At 44.4% G+C, this 17,594-nt stretch overlaps 1 protein-coding gene across 5 annotated transcripts in view; it reads right to left on the bottom strand.

The window, feature by feature from the left end:
• The window catches only part of HECTD4 (HECT domain E3 ubiquitin protein ligase 4), a 1,724,100-nt gene that overhangs the window by 398,942 nt on the left and 1,307,564 nt on the right, over positions 1-17,594 (bottom strand). For all 5 annotated transcript variants that reach the window (XR_011199486.1, XM_069214810.1, XM_069214812.1 and 2 more), the window contains exon 60: positions 2,909-3,088. Coding sequence is in view for 4 of the 5 variants with exons in the window: in XM_069214810.1 (XP_069070911.1) it covers positions 2,909-3,088 (180 nt within the window). In the remaining variant the exon portion in view is untranslated. The remainder of the gene's footprint in view (positions 1-2,908; positions 3,089-17,594) is intronic.

The following is a 17,594-nucleotide window of genomic DNA, read 5'->3' as shown; positions in this document are numbered from 1 at the left end:
AAGGGTTTTGCTGCTACTACAACAAAAGGAGATGAGGACTGGCTGAAACTTTGCCCTTGCGGGCCCGAACGTTGACATACCGCTCCGCTATCTCTTCCTCTAGATGATTTGGTGGTCTGCTGTTGCTGAGACAAAAATTGCCTCCGTCCCTTCATGAAGCCCCTTCGACAGCCTCAAAGAGAATGCTGCTGTTGGGCAAAATGGTGAGTTTGTGTAGCTAAGCCCAATGAGCAGGCAGTAGCTTTGCTGTCCTTAAACCTTTCAAGAACTAAGTTTACCTTTTCCCCAAAAAGCTTAGAGCCATCAAAGGGCATATCCATCAATGAGTGTTGCACGTCTATGGAAAAGCCCGTAGAGCGAATCCAAGATTGATATCTAAGTACCACACTGGTTCCAGTTTCTCTACCAGGACAATCAGTGGTGTCTAGGCTTGATTTAATAGAATACTTTCAACATCCTGTCTATCATCGACTAAATAGTAGAACACCTGCCTGACTTCTTCAGAGACCGCTGGTAGAACATCAGCCATTCTATCCCATAAAGTATGGTAGTACCTTCCTAAAAGACACACTGTGATAACCATTGTAAGGGCAGGACTTCCTCTGCATATGCTTCCCTTCTTTTTGACTGCCTATCAAGAGCAGTAGTAGGAATTGCATTTGGGCTGGTATGACTCGTAGAAGCCTGTATCACAAGGCTTTCTGGCATAGGATGTTACAGCAAAAAAATCCCGATCTCTGGGAGCTGGCTTATGGTGTCTTATAACCTGCCTTTTAGTCAAAGGATTAAATCCTGGTTTTGGCCAATTGCCCACTAGAACATCCATTAATGCCTCATTGAAATGCAACAATGGTTCCTGGGAAGACTGAGCAGAGTTCAAAACTTCTGTCAATGCTGCTTTTCTTTTTACCTCTTGAGTAGGTAGGACAAGGTATAAGACCACTGCCGCTCTCCATATCACTGTAGTGAAAGAAGCTCTTTCTTCAGTGGCCAGTGCAGGGTTAGGTGATGCCAAACCAATATCAGGTCAGGTATCTATCCAAGTAGCATCTCTTGGGACATCCAAAATATCACTTTGAGAACAAAAGGGTTTATATTCTTCATTACGGAAGAAACCCTCTCTTTCTGTATCTGGCTTTAACTGAGCATTAAACTCTTGTTGTAGATCCAGGAGTATCTGTCAAGTCCAACAAAATTATCAAATCTTCAACTGGCATCAGCAACAGTGTCAGTAACAGTGCCAGGAGAAGCAACCGGGGCACTGAATGTGGCATCAAGGATGGGGCCAAGGGTGTTGTTTGTACCAGATTTAAGGGAACTGGAGTCAGTGTTGGGAACTACCCTTGGGTGAGGTCGAGAAGCATAGCTGAAGAGGTCGGTTTTTCTGACAGCTGATTAGCTGGAGGCCCCCCTCAGGTCCATAGGGTCCAAAAGCGGACCAGAGGGATCTGAACTTCTCTATAGCTAACTTCAGCTGATCTGGCATCGCCTCACATTCTGAAGGAATCCAGAAGGGGAATGGCGTTTTTTGCGGATTCCGCAGTGTTGGAATGGCTTTGTGCCTTGATGTACCAGATGCATTGTCTGATTCCAAATGGTGTTGCGACACAGGTGAACCATGCTTTGATTTCTTAGGTTTTCTGGCTCTTTCTTCACTTACCTAACACAGAGGAAGTCCTGTCATTAGGTGGACCTCTGGAATTAGAGTAAGACCTCACTCTCAACCTTGACTGGGATCATCACACCACAGATTTCAATCTCAGCTACCTCAACTCCTCAATCGCTAGCGCTGTCTCACTGTCACAAATGGCCCTCTTATGCTTCTTAGCACACGACAAACGCAACTTTAATTTGTGGCCTGCACAGACACAAAAGATGGACGTTATGTGGATCAGTAAAAAACATCTATCAGGTAATGGTCATACACTGCTTAAATCCTGACGGTTTAGGTGATATTTTGTTCAAATAAAATGCAATTTTCTGAGAAAACTGGCAAAACTGCTGAATGGCAGTTGAAGCTCCTTATCCGTGTCCGTTGGAGAGGAAAGAAAGTAAATGAAGCCAGCATATGCAGGTGGCCTACTTGTACTGGTCCTGATGGAATACCTGCAAAAGACGAATCAGCACCCACAACACCATGCCATACAACGCCATATGTCGGTGCTCAAAGGAATTGCTATTTAAAAGCTTCTGGATCCAGCCTGACACCTGGGGATATTAAAAAAGTGATCTTTCTGCAGTTAGAAGTCTCTATCAGAATGACATTGCGAAATGATCTCTACAAGTGGAACAGTGCTGCAGGAGCAGTTGCACTACCTGATTATTTAAAGGTGTGAACAAACAAACAAGGAATTAAACTAGCTCATATATAAGGAAATCTAGAGCGAGCAATACTGACAGAGCAACAAGGAGACTAACTGCTTTGGCTGTAACATTTAGCAGATATAATTAAAGCCCGCTGCCTGGCTGGAGGAAGACCTTCTACCATTCCCTCAGGATGTGTTAAGTTGGGAGGTGAGGATGTATTTGAGTTCTGGAAGCCACTTACTGAACATTAAGATGGAAGGTCATGCACGTACAACAGTGATGGGTTAGGATAATAAGGTATGTGGTGGATTTTCCCAGATCAGACATTCTAGGAACGTTTCAGCTAACTATGGATGGTACATGAAAAAATGTAAGTAGTGATAATTGTAGGACTCAAGACACTCAACAATATACACTGCTTCAATAAAAGCACAAATATGCAATGTGTGTCCTACACAATGAATTTAACTGAAAATATTTCACCTACATGCTGTTATATTTATGTTATAGCTTAATTTGATAAGATAACCAGAAATATATGTGATGTTAACTTCAGAAATTACAATGACCTACATTTTACAAAACTGCTTAATGCACTTACCAAGGTGTTCTATAATTTGCAGAAGAACTGATGCAGGAATGGTGTCTAGGTCATCTTCTGATTTTTCAACCCCATCTGCTAACTTCCATGTTAGTATCTGCTCAGTAAATGCCAGAGCCAATGGAAATTCTTGAGGAAGTGAATGCATGACCAGTACGGCTCCTGGTGGTGGAGAAACTCCTTCATGAAGAGAAACAGCTAGGGTTAGGATTACATTATTACAGATAACAATGGACAAAGCCGAAAATGTGAAAAACAGAAGTAGAATATGTTCTAAAGTAAAGTCAGTAGGGCACAGTTATATAATGGGGAAAGAAAAGTTGCTTTCTTGTAATTGTAATTCTCCACCAAGTGGATTTTCACTAAAAGCATAAACAGACTAGGTTTGCATTTATTCAGGATCGTGGAATGCATTTTCTTAAAAGAAATTGTATTTTTGTTTTAAACTATTAAAAAAATATATTTTTACAGGAGGTAACACTATTAGTTATTTTTTCCTTATTAAAAATACAATAAGAAACGAACACTATGAAAAACATTTGTCTTATTAGCCTCTCATATCCTCTTTAAGAGTGAAAAAAAATCAAAGCAAGAATTGGTGCATGTAGGCATCCCATTTTAAAGTGAGGATTTTGGTGCTGCTATTTTATGGAGTCTTGGAGCTGCACTGTCCAAGAATACACAGTAGAATCAATAAGACTAATCTTTCTGAGTATAGTATAATACATGGGATTCTGTGATACCTGTAAAAACGCACTTCTCTAATTTGTTTATATTTGGCAATTAGTGACACTCAATCGCCAATTATAAAGAAGTCGTCAGAGCTTGACTACTGTAAGTCATTACAGTTGAGTTCTGATGTCACAATGCCTGCTGTCAGAGGCCAAGGTGAAATGCAGGTCATGTCATGGAGCATAATTTAAGCAGCTGTTTAAAACAACGGAAAGTTATTTTACTTTCTTCTGCTCTATTTGAATAGCTTGCAATGACAAGAGGAGAGGATATGTTTATTTGTTGCATTCCTTCGATAAAGAAATGCTAGAATCTTTCTGCATGTTTCTACACATTCTGAGCTACTGCAGCTTTTTTTTTATTAAACATACTTGTAGTGAACTGTTTCTAATATCGGACATTTCTTGCGGCAATCAAGAGAAAGCAGGGGACAATACACACAACTTTCACAATCAACCAAATCCATTAAGTCTTGGGGCTCCAGGAGGAAGGAATGATTGCCAATTGCTCCTCAGTAGGAACAAAAACCCCTAAAACAAGAGAAAATTGTATTTATTTTATTCTCCCAAGATTTTTGGGATATTGTGAAATTGAATGAGTTTTGTAATACACATAATATACAGCTTCACTTGGAGTTGCATGTTTTTGAATCACTTGCATGATGGATTGTTAAGGGTTTATTATAGGTTGTACATCTGATTATAGTGAGACATGAGGTAATGTTTTTGTTACAAGTCTAATCTATATAATAATGTGTTCATTCTATTATTATATTTAGTTCCTGTACGAAAAAACCCTCTTATTGGCATGGTTACACACACCTTTTGCCTCCTATCAGTGTGCTTAGACTGTTTTCACTGGGATCCTGCTAACCAGGACTGTGCAGACTCCACAATTGCCATACTGGTACCACCATATAAGCCTCTAGTACTTGGTACTTAGGTACCCAGGGCATTGGGGCACTAGGGGTTCATCTTAGGCTGCAACTTGTATTATGCCACCCAGGAGAGCCCATGCAAAATGCGTCAGCAAGCCTTGCATTGCAGCCTGCGTGTAAATGTGCATGCCCCCTTTTACAACAGGTCACTGTAAGCCACCCTTATGGCATGCCCTCTTAGTGCAGAGGACAGGGTGCAGGTACCTGTGTGTGAAGGCACCCCTGCATGAGCAGAGGTGACCCTAAGAACTCCAGCTCCATTAAATTGGACTTCATAAGTGTGGGGAAGATATTCTACTCGTGTACTGAACACTTTTGTCCAGTTACAAAAAGGTAACTCAGAAGTTGGGCATGTTTAGTATCAAACATGTCGGAATCATACCCCAATACTATTGCCAGAATTGGTCGTATGATTCCATGCACCCTGGAGGGTCCTTAGAGGAACCTCAGCATTGCTCCTACCTGTCTTCTGGGGTTTTCCAGGCAGCCTCCGCTGCTGCCATCCCTCAGACAGGTTTCTGCCCTACTGCTGCATGAACAGCTCAGGCATAGGAAGGCAGAACAAAGAATGTCCTGGGGAAGAGGGAGGCAACACCCTCTCCCTTGGAATAGGTGTTACTTGGCTTGGGAGGGATAGCCTCCCCAACCACTGGAATGCTTTGAAGGGCACTTTTGGTGCCCTCCTTGCATAAACTAGTTTGCACCATTCTAGGGACCCCTGGTCCCTGCTCTGGCGAGAAACTAGACAGAAAAGGGGAGTGATCACTCCCCTGTCCATCACCACCCCAGGAGTGGTTCCCACAGCTCCTCCAGGTGGCCACTTGATTCTGCCATCTTGAATTCAAGTTGGGCAGAGGCCCAAGGAGCATCTGAGTGGCCAGATCAGGTAGGTGACGTGTCACAGTCCCCTCCTGATAGGAAGTCATCCTGCTAGGTGACCAAACCCCCTTTCTGGGCTATTTAGGGACTTCCTCTTGGGTGGGTCCTCAGATTCAATGTGCAAGATTCCAGCAAGACTCCGCTGCATCATTTACTTCAACTTCTTGCCACTGGAACTGCAACTGGACCCTCCAGGAACCGACAATCTGCAACTAGAGTGATGACTCTGCTCCACAACACTGTTTCTCCGACTCCTTCCAACAACTGCAACATTTCTACAGCTGTGCATTCTCTGAGGGCGACGAGTCTTCAGCCTCCACAAGAAGTAAGAAGGAATCTCCTTTGAAGTGAAGGAATCACTCCCCTGCATCTGCAGGCACCAACTGCAACAACAACCGGCTGCGTGGATCTTCTCACCTACATCACAGGTTCTGGTCTGAAGTGGTCCCCTTGGTCCTCTCTACCATCTGTCCAACTTGGGAGACGGTAAGCCCTTGCCTCTCCTGGCAGGACAGTACCCCTGTGCACTGCGACTCTTGCAGCTACCATGGTTTGTTTATTCTTCGTCCAAGGGATCTTCAGGCTCCGTATAGCCCCGGCCCCAAGCACTTCTCCCTGCAAAACACAGTCTCCTGCCTGCTGCTCCAGCGACTTGGGACACTTCTTCAGGTGGGCTGAGAGGCCTCACTGCGACTCCTGTGCCTGTTGCTTGTAGGGGCTGCCTCCTCTTCTTGTAGCTCTCAGAGCTGCTGAGTGTCACCTTGGACTCCCCTCCTTAGGTCGAGTCCCCTGGACCTTGCTGGTCGTCTTCAGCTTTGCAAACCTTCTACTCCGACTCTTGCATTTGCCAAGGCTTGTTGGTGGTTTTCCAGAACCACTCACCGACTAGATCTTGACCAGCGACGTTGGACATCACTTGCATTACTTCTGGAACTCCTCCTCAGCTCCTATGCTGCACTGCTGACCTTCTTTGTACACCGTTGACCTGGTCCTGCATCCACAGAAGGGTGGGTAGTGGCTCCTGCCACAACCAGACACTCCAACTCAAACTGGACTTGGTCCCCTTCCTTTGCAGGTCCTCTTCTGTCAGGATACACCTTTGGGTTCTTCCAGTCTTGGTTGGGTCTTGCACAATCCTTTTCCAAAATCCTCCTGTTGGTTTGGGGGAAAACCAGGTATTTACCTCTGCTCTCCTTGTCACTAGGGGCACTCTGGTACCCACCTCTTGGGGTTCCTAGTTCCTCCAGCCCCCTTCTACTGATCCCACTTCCTTGGGTGGGGAGCGGCCCTTCATAGTCCACATTTTTATATATGGTTAGCCCTCCCCTAGGGCCCTCATTACTTGCTATTGCTTTCTATGCTATTCACTGATTGCTAATGTGTATATAATAGTGTGTTTACTTACCGCCAGTTGAGGCATTGTCTATTCAGCATTCTAGTATTTGTGTTATTATAATAAACTACCTTTATTTTTGTAGCACTGTCTGGTTCTTTCATATGTGTCCGTGCTGTGTGACTATACTGGTATTGCATAAGCTTTGCATGTCTCCTAGATAAGTCTTGGCTGCTCATTCACAGCTACCTCTAGAGAGCTCTGGCTTCCTAGACATTGCCTACACTTCACTAATAGGGGATACCTGGACCTAGTAAAAGGTGATAAGACCACAGGTGCTCACCAAGCACCAAGCCAGCTTCCTACAAGGTGGATCTCAGATGGTGGTTGTGGGAAACTGCCACCTTGTTGCAGTACCCCCATTTTTTGCCTGGTTTGTGAATGCAATTTGGACTGGAGTGCACTGGGATCCTGCTAACCAGGTTCCCAGTGCCATTGTTATTTCCCTAAAACAGTGTAAAGGTAATTGGACACACCTTTAGCTACCACTGCAAGTCCCTAGTAAAAGGTACTAAGGTACCCAGGGCATAGATTGTACCACCCTCTATGGCCATGTATCCAGATGCACCCAGCCCTGCCAACACAAACTCGACATGGCACACTACCTGTGTGCCTGGTCTACCATACACTGCATTTACTATGGGTAAGATACCCCTCTAGCAGGCCTTACAGCCGTAAGGCAGGGTGCTCCATATTATGAGGGCATAGCTGCAGGAGTAATATGCCCTGACTGTGTCCCTGCCAAACATGGGACATAGTGAGTGAACAGAACAGTCTTTTTAATATATATGCAAGACACTGGTCAACACGAGTTTCCAAGCTACATAATGACTACTCTGAACCATGGGTTGTTTGGTATAAAACCACTCACAACTGGTACCAGTATTGGATTTATTATAAAATGTACCCAGGGGGTCACCTTAGAGGTGCCCCCCTGCAAAAGCTAACTAACCTGACATGGTTGCTGACAGGTTCCAGCCAGCCTCCAACCTCCAGACAGCCAATATACAAACCTTAGGGGAGAGCCCTGTCTCTCTGTTTGTAAAACAACGACCTTTCTGGGTGGAGGAGCTAATAGCCCCTCCCTCAGGAATGTGCACTGCCCTGGCCATGAGCTTCAAAGGGCTACCACCCTTGAAACTTGACACCCATGCCTATTGCTAGCACCAGATCGCCTCCCCTTTTGGAAACCACCACTTTTGGAGGAAATGCAAAGTGCCCATCCTGCTGGACTTGGCTAACTAGGTAGTAATGTTTCTGAACGTGTGGAGGCACACCCACATAGCAACATGGCAAATGTCCATGAGCAGCACACTGTACGCCACCGCAGTGGTAACAGCCTGCCACTGCACATAAGGGCCTCCTCCTCTCATCTTGAATTCCACAATAAGCTGAAGACGTAGCTTTATGATTACTCCACTAGGTTTAGCTAGACTCACACCTGCTCAGCCCCAGTACACCCTCTCTGGTGATAGTGTGTTCAATAAATCTACATAACAACACACCTCACCTTAACTCTGGTGGAATGAGCGCACAAGCCTTAAGTGGGCTGCATGATGGCTAGGCCATAGCGGATCTTGAGATGGTCCTCTCTTGCACTGCTTTCCCTTTCTTAGCTTCAGCAAAACCTACAAAAAGTTGGTTGCTCTGTTGTCAGTCTCTGGTATGGTCCACACATAAGTTGATGTTGTTGACAGAACGCCAGCAAGGTGATGGATGGCACTATGTGCATGGGCTTGACTACCTTGGGAAGGAATTCCTCTTTTATCCAGAGGACTAATTTGTCTAGGGAGAAAGCTGTAGATGTGGAAACCATGGACAATGCCTGGAGTTTATTTCCTCACATGGCCCATGTTATGGCAATAAGGAATGCTGTCTTGATGGGAAGATGACAAAGGGAGCACCTGTGCATGGGTTCAAACCAAGTGCACATCAAGTAGGTAAGCACCAAATTAAGATCCCACTGTGGCATGACAAATGGAGTTGGCACAAACATATGGACTAGCTGTGTCGAAAAACGCATCACAAGAAGTCATACCTGAAGAGAGATGGTTGGTCAGGTAAAAGTAAGAAGGCTGAAAGGTAACCTTTAACTTCTGCCACAGCATGATCATGCTGGACAATGACAAACGGAACAGGACAACATCTGATATCTGCTCCTTCAGGGGTAGTATGTCCTGAGAAGATCACTAAACAGACAACTCTCAGCCTCCTGCATAAGTCAATTTGGCAGATGGGCTGCTGGCTGCCAAGACGACACCAACCGCTTCGGAAGAAAAATCAAAAGCCATGCTCTGTTGCTACTCAATTACCACGAGTGGAGGTACAGATGTACAGGCTTAGGTGCAGGACCCTTCCCTTCTGCTGACTAAAATCCACAAAGATCACAGTGATCCTCCTCTACGACCTATTGTGTCAACAATTGGTTCGGCCATTGAACCACTATCACAATATGTTGACCATTTTCTCAAACCATTGGTCTTTGAACTTCCCTCCTATGTTAGGGGCACAGGCCATCTGATTTCTCAAATATAAAGTGTCCAATTTAATCCAGAGAATGAAATCTTGGTTACAAGGGATTTGGATGCATTGTATACAAATATTTCACAACAACAAGCCCTGGAGTGCGTCAGACAGATTCTATTGGGCATTGAACCTAGTCCAGTGAATCAATTTATCAGTGACTGCCTTGAGACAGTTCTCAATACCACAACTATTTTGAAATCAATGCAAGCATTTTCCAACAGATCAAAGGAGTCAGTATGGGAGCAGCCTGTGCTCCCAGTGTGGCTAATCTCTATGTTGGACATTTCGAACAAAGGTTTATCTATAATGAGGTCGCCCCTTTCTTTAAGAATATTCTTTGGTGGTCTAGATATATAGATGATGTTTTCTTTGTTTGGAAGGGAGAAGAAAACAAGTTACTTACCTGTAACTACAGTTATCCAGTATTGGTATCTTTCATAAATTCAAATGCTAGAATCATCCCTGAAGTGGGAGTCCAACGGTACATGAAAATAAATAATGAACAAACAAAAATGTGTTTCCTATAGGCTATAATGGTAACCCAAATCACTCATATAGCCTATCTAAGTCTTTTTGTGAAAAGGACCCAAACCTGGCTGCTGGCCAATCAGGCACCAACACTCTCCAGAGAAGCTCTTTCCCTCAGATTTTCTAGCACAAGAGTGAAAACCATGACCTGAGAGGAAATGCGAGCGTCTAAGGGGAGGAGGATGGGTCGCATGTGAATTTATGAAAGATACCAATACTGGATAACTGTAGTTACAGGTAAGTAACTTTTTTTCTTATCCAGTATTTGATCTTTCATAAATTCACATGCTTGAATCTGAATAGCCAGCAGTACTCTTAATCAACGTCATGCCCACAGAGGATGGTGGGTGCGAGCATAGAAATCCTCTAAAACATATTACCAAATAACAAGGTTATAAACCTTGTATTATGAGCATAAAACAAACATACATATAAACATATATATAAATATATATATATATATATATATATACATATATACCTCACATATATAACAGTATGTCAACCATACTGCATAGCAACTATAGACTATTGCATACAGAATTGTCTCTACATAATAAAGGAAAGATCTCACCTTAGCGAAAGAGATGACATAAGACAGGCTGTCCAACTAGAGAGTCAGTTCTTTGTGACGACTCCAAACAGTAGTGCTGCATAAAGGCGTGCGTAGTCTAAAACGTTGCAGCCTGACATATTTTATCCAGAGCAATGCCCTGGAACAGAGCAGCCAATGTGGAGACTGATCTCGTGGAGTGCGCTCTTGGGCGCTTAGTCAACGGTTTTCCTGCTTTCGTGTGGCAAAACTGAATTGTAGATGCAATCCACTGGGCTATTGTGGCATTAGTGACCCCTGCCCCTTGCCTTCCATGAGCATAAGACACCAACAGCTGATCTGTCTTCCTTATCTGCTTGGTACTTTGGAGGTAAAATTTGAGGCATCTCTTGATGTCCAAGGAACGCAGAGTCTTTTCTGCGATTGTCAACGGATTTGGGAAAAAGGTTCGTAGTATTACAGGCTCATTCAGGTGAAATGATGATGGCACTTTAGGAATGTTCCTGGGGTTAGTCCTGAGGAGGACATAGTCATCCGAAAAAAACAGAAAAGGTTCCTTAGTAGCAAAAGCCTGTATATCGCTGACTCTCCTGGTGGAAGTAAGAGCAAGCAGAGTTGCCACTTTCCATGTGATGTACATGAGTTCCGCTCTGTGAATGGGTTCGAACAGAGCTTTCATTAGCTGGGACAGGACTACATTGAGATGCCACTCTGGCAGAGGTGGACGCACCGAAGGGAAAGTGCAAAGAGGCCTTTCATGAACTGTTTAATAATCCTGGATGAGCAGAGTGAGGGCAGATCAGCAGAGCGTCTATAGGAGGCTATAGCTGCCAAATGAATCTTAACTGATGCATGGCATAAACCAGCCTTTGAGAGGGTGAGAAGATACGAGAGAATTTGTTCCGGCTTAATCTGTAAAGGATGGAACTTGTTCTGAGAGCACCAGACACAATCTCTTCCATTTGAGCTTGTACGTCTTATTTGTACTGTCCGCTCATGCCCTGGATAAAATCGGTCTGCATTCTTGGTCAATGTTCATACCCTGGATCTCTCGAACTCAGGAGCCAAGTGTGCAATTGCAGAGATGTTGGATCCGGATGAAGAATTTGACCCTGAGTCTTTGTGAGAAGGTTGTGGTTGCAGGGAAGGTGCATGGGATTGGCCACAGACAGGAGTAGGAGCTCTGTGTACCAATACTGCCTGGGCGCTATGAGTATGATCCTGCAGCTCTCCGACTTCATCTTCCTCAGGAGTCTGGGGATCAATGGGATGGGGGGAAAAGCATACACAAAGATCGCAGACCATCTCATCGAAAGAGCATTTCCTGACATCACCAGGAGTGGGTATCGACTGGCACAGAATTGGCATTTGGCTTTCTGACTGGTGGCAGACAAATCTAGGGTCAGTTGTCCCCAGCATTGGAAAACGCCGTCCAGTACCTTCTGGTTGAGTTCCCACTCGTGGCAGTTGGCGTCCGTCCTGCTGAGAGAGTCCGCCAGGACGTTGTTGACACCTGGCAGATGCTCCACCCTGAGGCGAATATTGTGCAGTATAAGCCAGTCCCAAAGAGATTGAGCTTCCCTTAGGAGGGAGAGGGATCTCGTTCCTCCCTGCTTGTTGATATAAAACATGCTTGTTGTGTTGTCCGTCCGGACCAACACTGATGGCCCTGTAATGCGTGGAAGAAATGCCTTGAGCGTGAGATGGATCGCCTTTAATTCCAACAGATTTATGTGCATTCCTTTCTGCGCATCTGACCATCTCGTCTGAATGTGCATGTCCTGGAAATGGCCTCCCCAGCCTTCCAAGGAAGCGTCTGTTGTGATGATAAAATCTGTTATTGGCGTTAGAAAGGCGAGCCCTTGAGAGAGATGGTTGACCTGAGACTACCATTGCAAAGCCTGTGAGTCATCGAAGGATCCTTGCGACTGGGTCCATTGGAGCTGTAACTCCTCTTGCAAAGGTCTCATTCTCAACCTTGCTAGATGAACGATAACGATGGCTGAGGAGATCAGATCATGCCTAGAAGCGACTTGAACAATCGTACTGAAACTGACTTTTTTCTGGAAATACTGACAGCCAAGTTGGTTAGTTTCTGCTGCTGTGCTGGAGTGAGGTATGCCTTGTTTTCGATGCTGTCGAGTTCTGCACCCAAGAAGACTATCCTGCGTGAGGGAAGGATGACTGACTTCTGGAAGTTTATTGCTAGTCCCAAACTGCGAAATAATTCTAGGCAGGTGTTCGTAGCCTTGGACACTAGTTGTGATGACGGAGCTTTTATGAGCCAGTCGTCCAGGTATGGAAACACCTGAAAAGCCCTGTTGCGGAGAAAACCTGCGACTGGGGCAAGACATTTTGTGAAAATTCGTGGAGCTGACTTCAGACCGAATGGGAGAACTTTGAATTGATAATATGCACCGGCCAAAGTAAAGCGGAGATACTTGCGATGTTTTTGATGTATCGGTATGTGGAAATAAGCATCCTGGAGATCCATTGTTGCCAAAGTCTCCAGAATTCAAAAGGTGTACGATATCAGACAGCGTGATCATCCGAAAGGATTGCTACCGAAGGAACTTGCTGAGCTTCCTGAGATCTAGGCTCGGTCTCCATTCCCCTGACCTCTTCTTTATTAGAAAGAACCAGGAATAGAACCCAAGTCCTATTTGCTGAACCGGAACCTCTACTATCGCTCCCTTGGCGAGCATCAGGAACACCTCCTACTGAAGCAAGCGAAGATGGAACGGTTTGGATGTTCCTGGCGGATGGTGCAGTGTTTTTTGTATACATTTTTAAGGTATGACCTCATGCCACTATATCCAGCACCCATTTGTTTGATGTTATGCTTTTCCAATTCTGGACGTAATTGGAGATGTTCGCTCCCACTTGGTGATTCTGTGAATAGTGGAGAAAGATAGCCAGTGCCTGATAATGATCATTGTTTTCTAGGTTGATCCTGGGTTTGGGAACCCTGTTTTCTCCTTCCTCCCTGTCTGGAGTATGAGGCAGTGGATGGTTGTCTATACTGCTGCTGATAGGTTGGTCTATATTGGGGATGCTGATACTGCCTGTGATAGGAATCTCGAAATGAGGTAAATCCCCTTCCTCTTGCACCCCGAAAGGGCTGTTTCCGGTACTGCAAAGTACCTAGGAACTTAGCAGTATCTGTGTCAGCATTGATGGCCTGCAATGAATCGTCTACATGCTTGCTGAAGAGAGATTCTCCATTGTATGGCATGTCAAGAATTTTGGAATGCACCTCTGATCTGAAAGACGTGGCTTTTAGCCAACCCTGGTGGCGTAATACCGCAGCGCCAGCCAGTTGACGAAAGCCGGTGGAAGCTATATCTAGGGCGAAGTCAATTATCTCTTTAGACGTACGCTCTCCTTCTTGGAGGATCTTCCGTGCCTCTGCTTGTTTGCTTTCTGGGATGAGGTCCATGAAAGCCTGCATATCCGACTACATTTGTCGATCATATCGACCCAAAACCGCTAAGGAATTTGCTGCCCGAACAGTTATGGCTGACATAGACGAGAATCTCTTGCCCACGTTATCTAATCTCCGTCCTTCTCTATTCGGAGGAGTAGATATAGGCGCTGACGGGTTCTTGGAACGCCTTTGAGCCGTTTGAGAGATGACAGAGTCTGGCTTTGGATGGCCAGTCAAACATGCCGGAGAGTCCTGAGTTGCCTTATATTTCTTGTCGACTTTTTGTGGCACTGGTGGAACTGTTGCCAGGTTGTGCATGATCTTGATACCCTCGCTCCAAATGAAGTCAATGATAGGGATGGCCCTTACAGACTTCCTTGCTTGCTCTTTAAAATCATGGAGGAAGCATTCAGACTGCGAGACAGATGTTGACAGGTGGAAACGTGTGGCCGCCCTATCCATTAAATTGTGAAAAACACCTATATCCTCCAGTGGAGAATCTGAAGGGCGAGGAGGTGGTGGAGAAGGAGTGGGGGTTAGGTAGTCATCCCATTCCTCAGTAGGATGCTGTGGTGTCGATATTTCACTTTCTTCCTCCTCCTAACACAGAATGAGGAGTAGCTGGAGGTACACTCCTTGGTGTAACAGTAGAAGTTGGAGGTGGCGGTTGATCCTCTACTGTAGCTGGGAACCTCCTCCTATAATCCTACAACATTGACTGTAAGTCCTGGATCAAGGAGGCAGGCATCTAGATAGTCTCTCTTGGTTGAGGTGGCGGTTGATAATAGCGCCCTTGATGAGAGTAATAAGGCTGATATTGATCATACTCATCATCATCATCCTCCTCTTCCTGGTATTTGACATGCAACTGGGATGGGCTGTGCACATCCCCAAATAGACCCTCATCCGATTCCTCCCAGTCCAGCAGATGACTAGGTAAAAAGGTTGACAACTTACTTGGTGAAGTATCTGTAGGATAGATCGTCGCTCCAGACAGTGCTGTAATTGTAACCGTGGCTCGAAGATCAGGAGACCCAGAAGAAGTAGGAATAGCCTCCATCTGACTCACAGCCACCATTGGCATCGTCGATGGCACTGCCATAGCAGATGATCTTTCCATCAACGACGGTCTTGTTGACGGTGGTGTTTTGACGACTGTGGTGTAGTCCACGGTGGTCTCGTCTTAGTCCTTGTTGATGGTGTCCTCGTCGACAGTGATGCAGCCGACGGAGCTCTCGTCGGTGGTGTTGCAGTTAACGGGGCTTTTGTAGAGGATGTCATCAACGACGATGTTCTCGTCAACGAAGGCATCAACGATGACTTCAGCAATGCAGTTTTTTCTGGAGGCTTTGTCATCGGAGGTTTAATAGAAGAAATAGGAGCCTTTACCAGACATCGACATAGTTGTTGCCGACGACGGTCTCGTCGACGAGGTGGTGGAGACGGTAGATGTGAACACCGCCGTCATCACTGTCGTCGACAGTGGTGTCGTCAATGACTTGATTTTGATGGATAGCTTCCTAGAGGTAGAAGGCTCAGACGATGAGAACGGTGAGACGACTCCTTCTTTCGTTGAGGAGAGGATGGCTATGATGAAATTGAGCCCTGTAAGTCTTTTACACCTTCCTTATGATGCATTATTTGCTGCTTTCTGGATCTTTCCGCCTGGCCCAGGTCCTCAGATTTTGACCTTTTGTGTGGCTTTTCTGACTCACTCTCCTCACCGGAAGTACAGGATTTTGCCTGTAGCCATGTGAAGAGTCTACCCTCACGGTCCCTGAGGGATTTTGTAGAGAAAGTACAGCATATCTTGCAGTCTTTCTCCTGGTGTTCTGGGTAGAGGCAGTATAAGCAGTCTTTATGTGGATCATCCACATGGGGCCTCTTCTTGCCACAGGTCTTGCAAGAGTGGAAAAGGCCTTTTCTAGAAGAATCTGACATCCTTAAGCGGTTTCTTGAGAGAAGTATAAAAATGAGCAGAGCTCAGGGAGACTCCCTTCACACGACATGCAGTAGAAAATCTGAGGGAAAGAGCTTCTCTGAAGAGAGTTCTAGAGAGTGCTGGTACCGGATTGGCCAGCAGCCAGGTTTGGGTCCTTTTCACAAAAGGACTTAGATAGGCTATATGAGTGATTTGGGTTACCATTATAGCCTATAGGAAAAAACATGTTGTTTGTTCATTATTGCTTTTCATGTACCGTGGGACTCCCACTTCGACGACGGGGATGATTCAAGCATGTGAATTTATGAAAGGTCCAATAATGGATACATGGAATTACTGGAAAAAAAATTCACGTGGCTTAATTTGTGTGATTCAAACTTGAGGTTTACTATGAAGAGTGATTGAAACCAGGTGGAGTTTCTAGATGTTTGCATTATACACAAAGATGGAGGGCTTCAATTATCACTGTATGTTAAACCTACAGCTAGGAACACTGTTTTGCACTTTGATAGCTATCATCCTAGATGCCAGAGACAAGCTATTCCATTTAGTCAGTTTTTGCGAATCAGAAGAAATTGCACAGACATGAGGGATTTTTTTGAGCATTCTGAAGTATTGGCCAATAAATTCTTACTAAGAGGCTATTCTCCTAATTTAATAAAGGACTCTTGGAAAAGAGTAAAATATTATGACCGTCAATCCATGTTTCAAAAGACCAAGAAGAAAGCTAGTGGTAGGCTAGTATGCGCCATTCGTAATTAAAAATATAAATGACAAAATCAGACAAATTATTCATTCACAATGGCATATCCTCAATGTGAGGTCAGATATCGAACCATTAGAGAAACCCCTTTTTGCTTTTAAAAAGAATAGTAATTTGAGAAACATCTTAGTGAAGTCAGGAGTGAATGTCTATAAGGAACCTATACAAAAGTCGATTTCTGGTTTAGATCCTATTACTCGTAATCATAAATGTGGCAACTGTGTAGCATGTAGGGGAGCTATAATTTCTGACAGTATCATGTGTAACAATAAGTCTATTGATTTAAGAACTATGTCTAATTGTAGATCAAAAAATGTTGTGTATCTGATTTTCTGCCCATTTAACCTAGGGAATGTGGGCGAAACATCGAGAGAGTTCAGAACTAGGTACTATGAGCATAGATCGTCTTTGAAAACCCATAAACTAAATGCCCCTTTGGTTGCCCATTGGTTGGAACACAACCACAATGAAGAGGACATTAGATAGACGATCTTGGAGAAGATCGTTCCTACAAATGGCTATGATGTTGACAAGATGAAGAAAAAACGGGAAGTCTTCTGGATCTTCTTTTTGGATACATTCCATAAAGGATTGAATAAGGAAATACCGTGGCAGAATACTCTGTAAAAAGGTTCTACTCCACCCTTATGCTTAGAATAAAGGTATATGTCTCTTGCAATCCGTTTATTCTCCCATATAGTGTTATGGAGCTAGTGCATGTTGCCTAGTATGTTTAAAGTTGCCTTAGTCATTATTACTGGAATTCTAGTCAGTCTGCACAAATAATACCATAACTATGATCATTATTAAGTTTACTTGTTATGTTTTTCATCTGTCAAGATGGCCACCATCATGTAGACACATGTTGGTCTTGACTCATAAATAGTCCTTTTTTTATGTTAAATTTTCTCTCGTAGTTTCTGATTTTCCATTATGATGTTATGGAGTCAATATATTGTGCTGACTATGTTTTAAGTAGCATTTGCTACGACTGTTGAACCACCAG

This window comes from Pleurodeles waltl, chromosome 11, assembly GCF_031143425.1.
Source record: "Pleurodeles waltl isolate 20211129_DDA chromosome 11, aPleWal1.hap1.20221129, whole genome shotgun sequence".
Classification (NCBI taxonomy): domain Eukaryota; kingdom Metazoa; phylum Chordata; class Amphibia; order Caudata; family Salamandridae; genus Pleurodeles; species Pleurodeles waltl.
The sequence above is the reverse complement of the archived record's forward strand: the minus strand, read 5'-3'. Positions and strand labels throughout refer to the sequence as shown.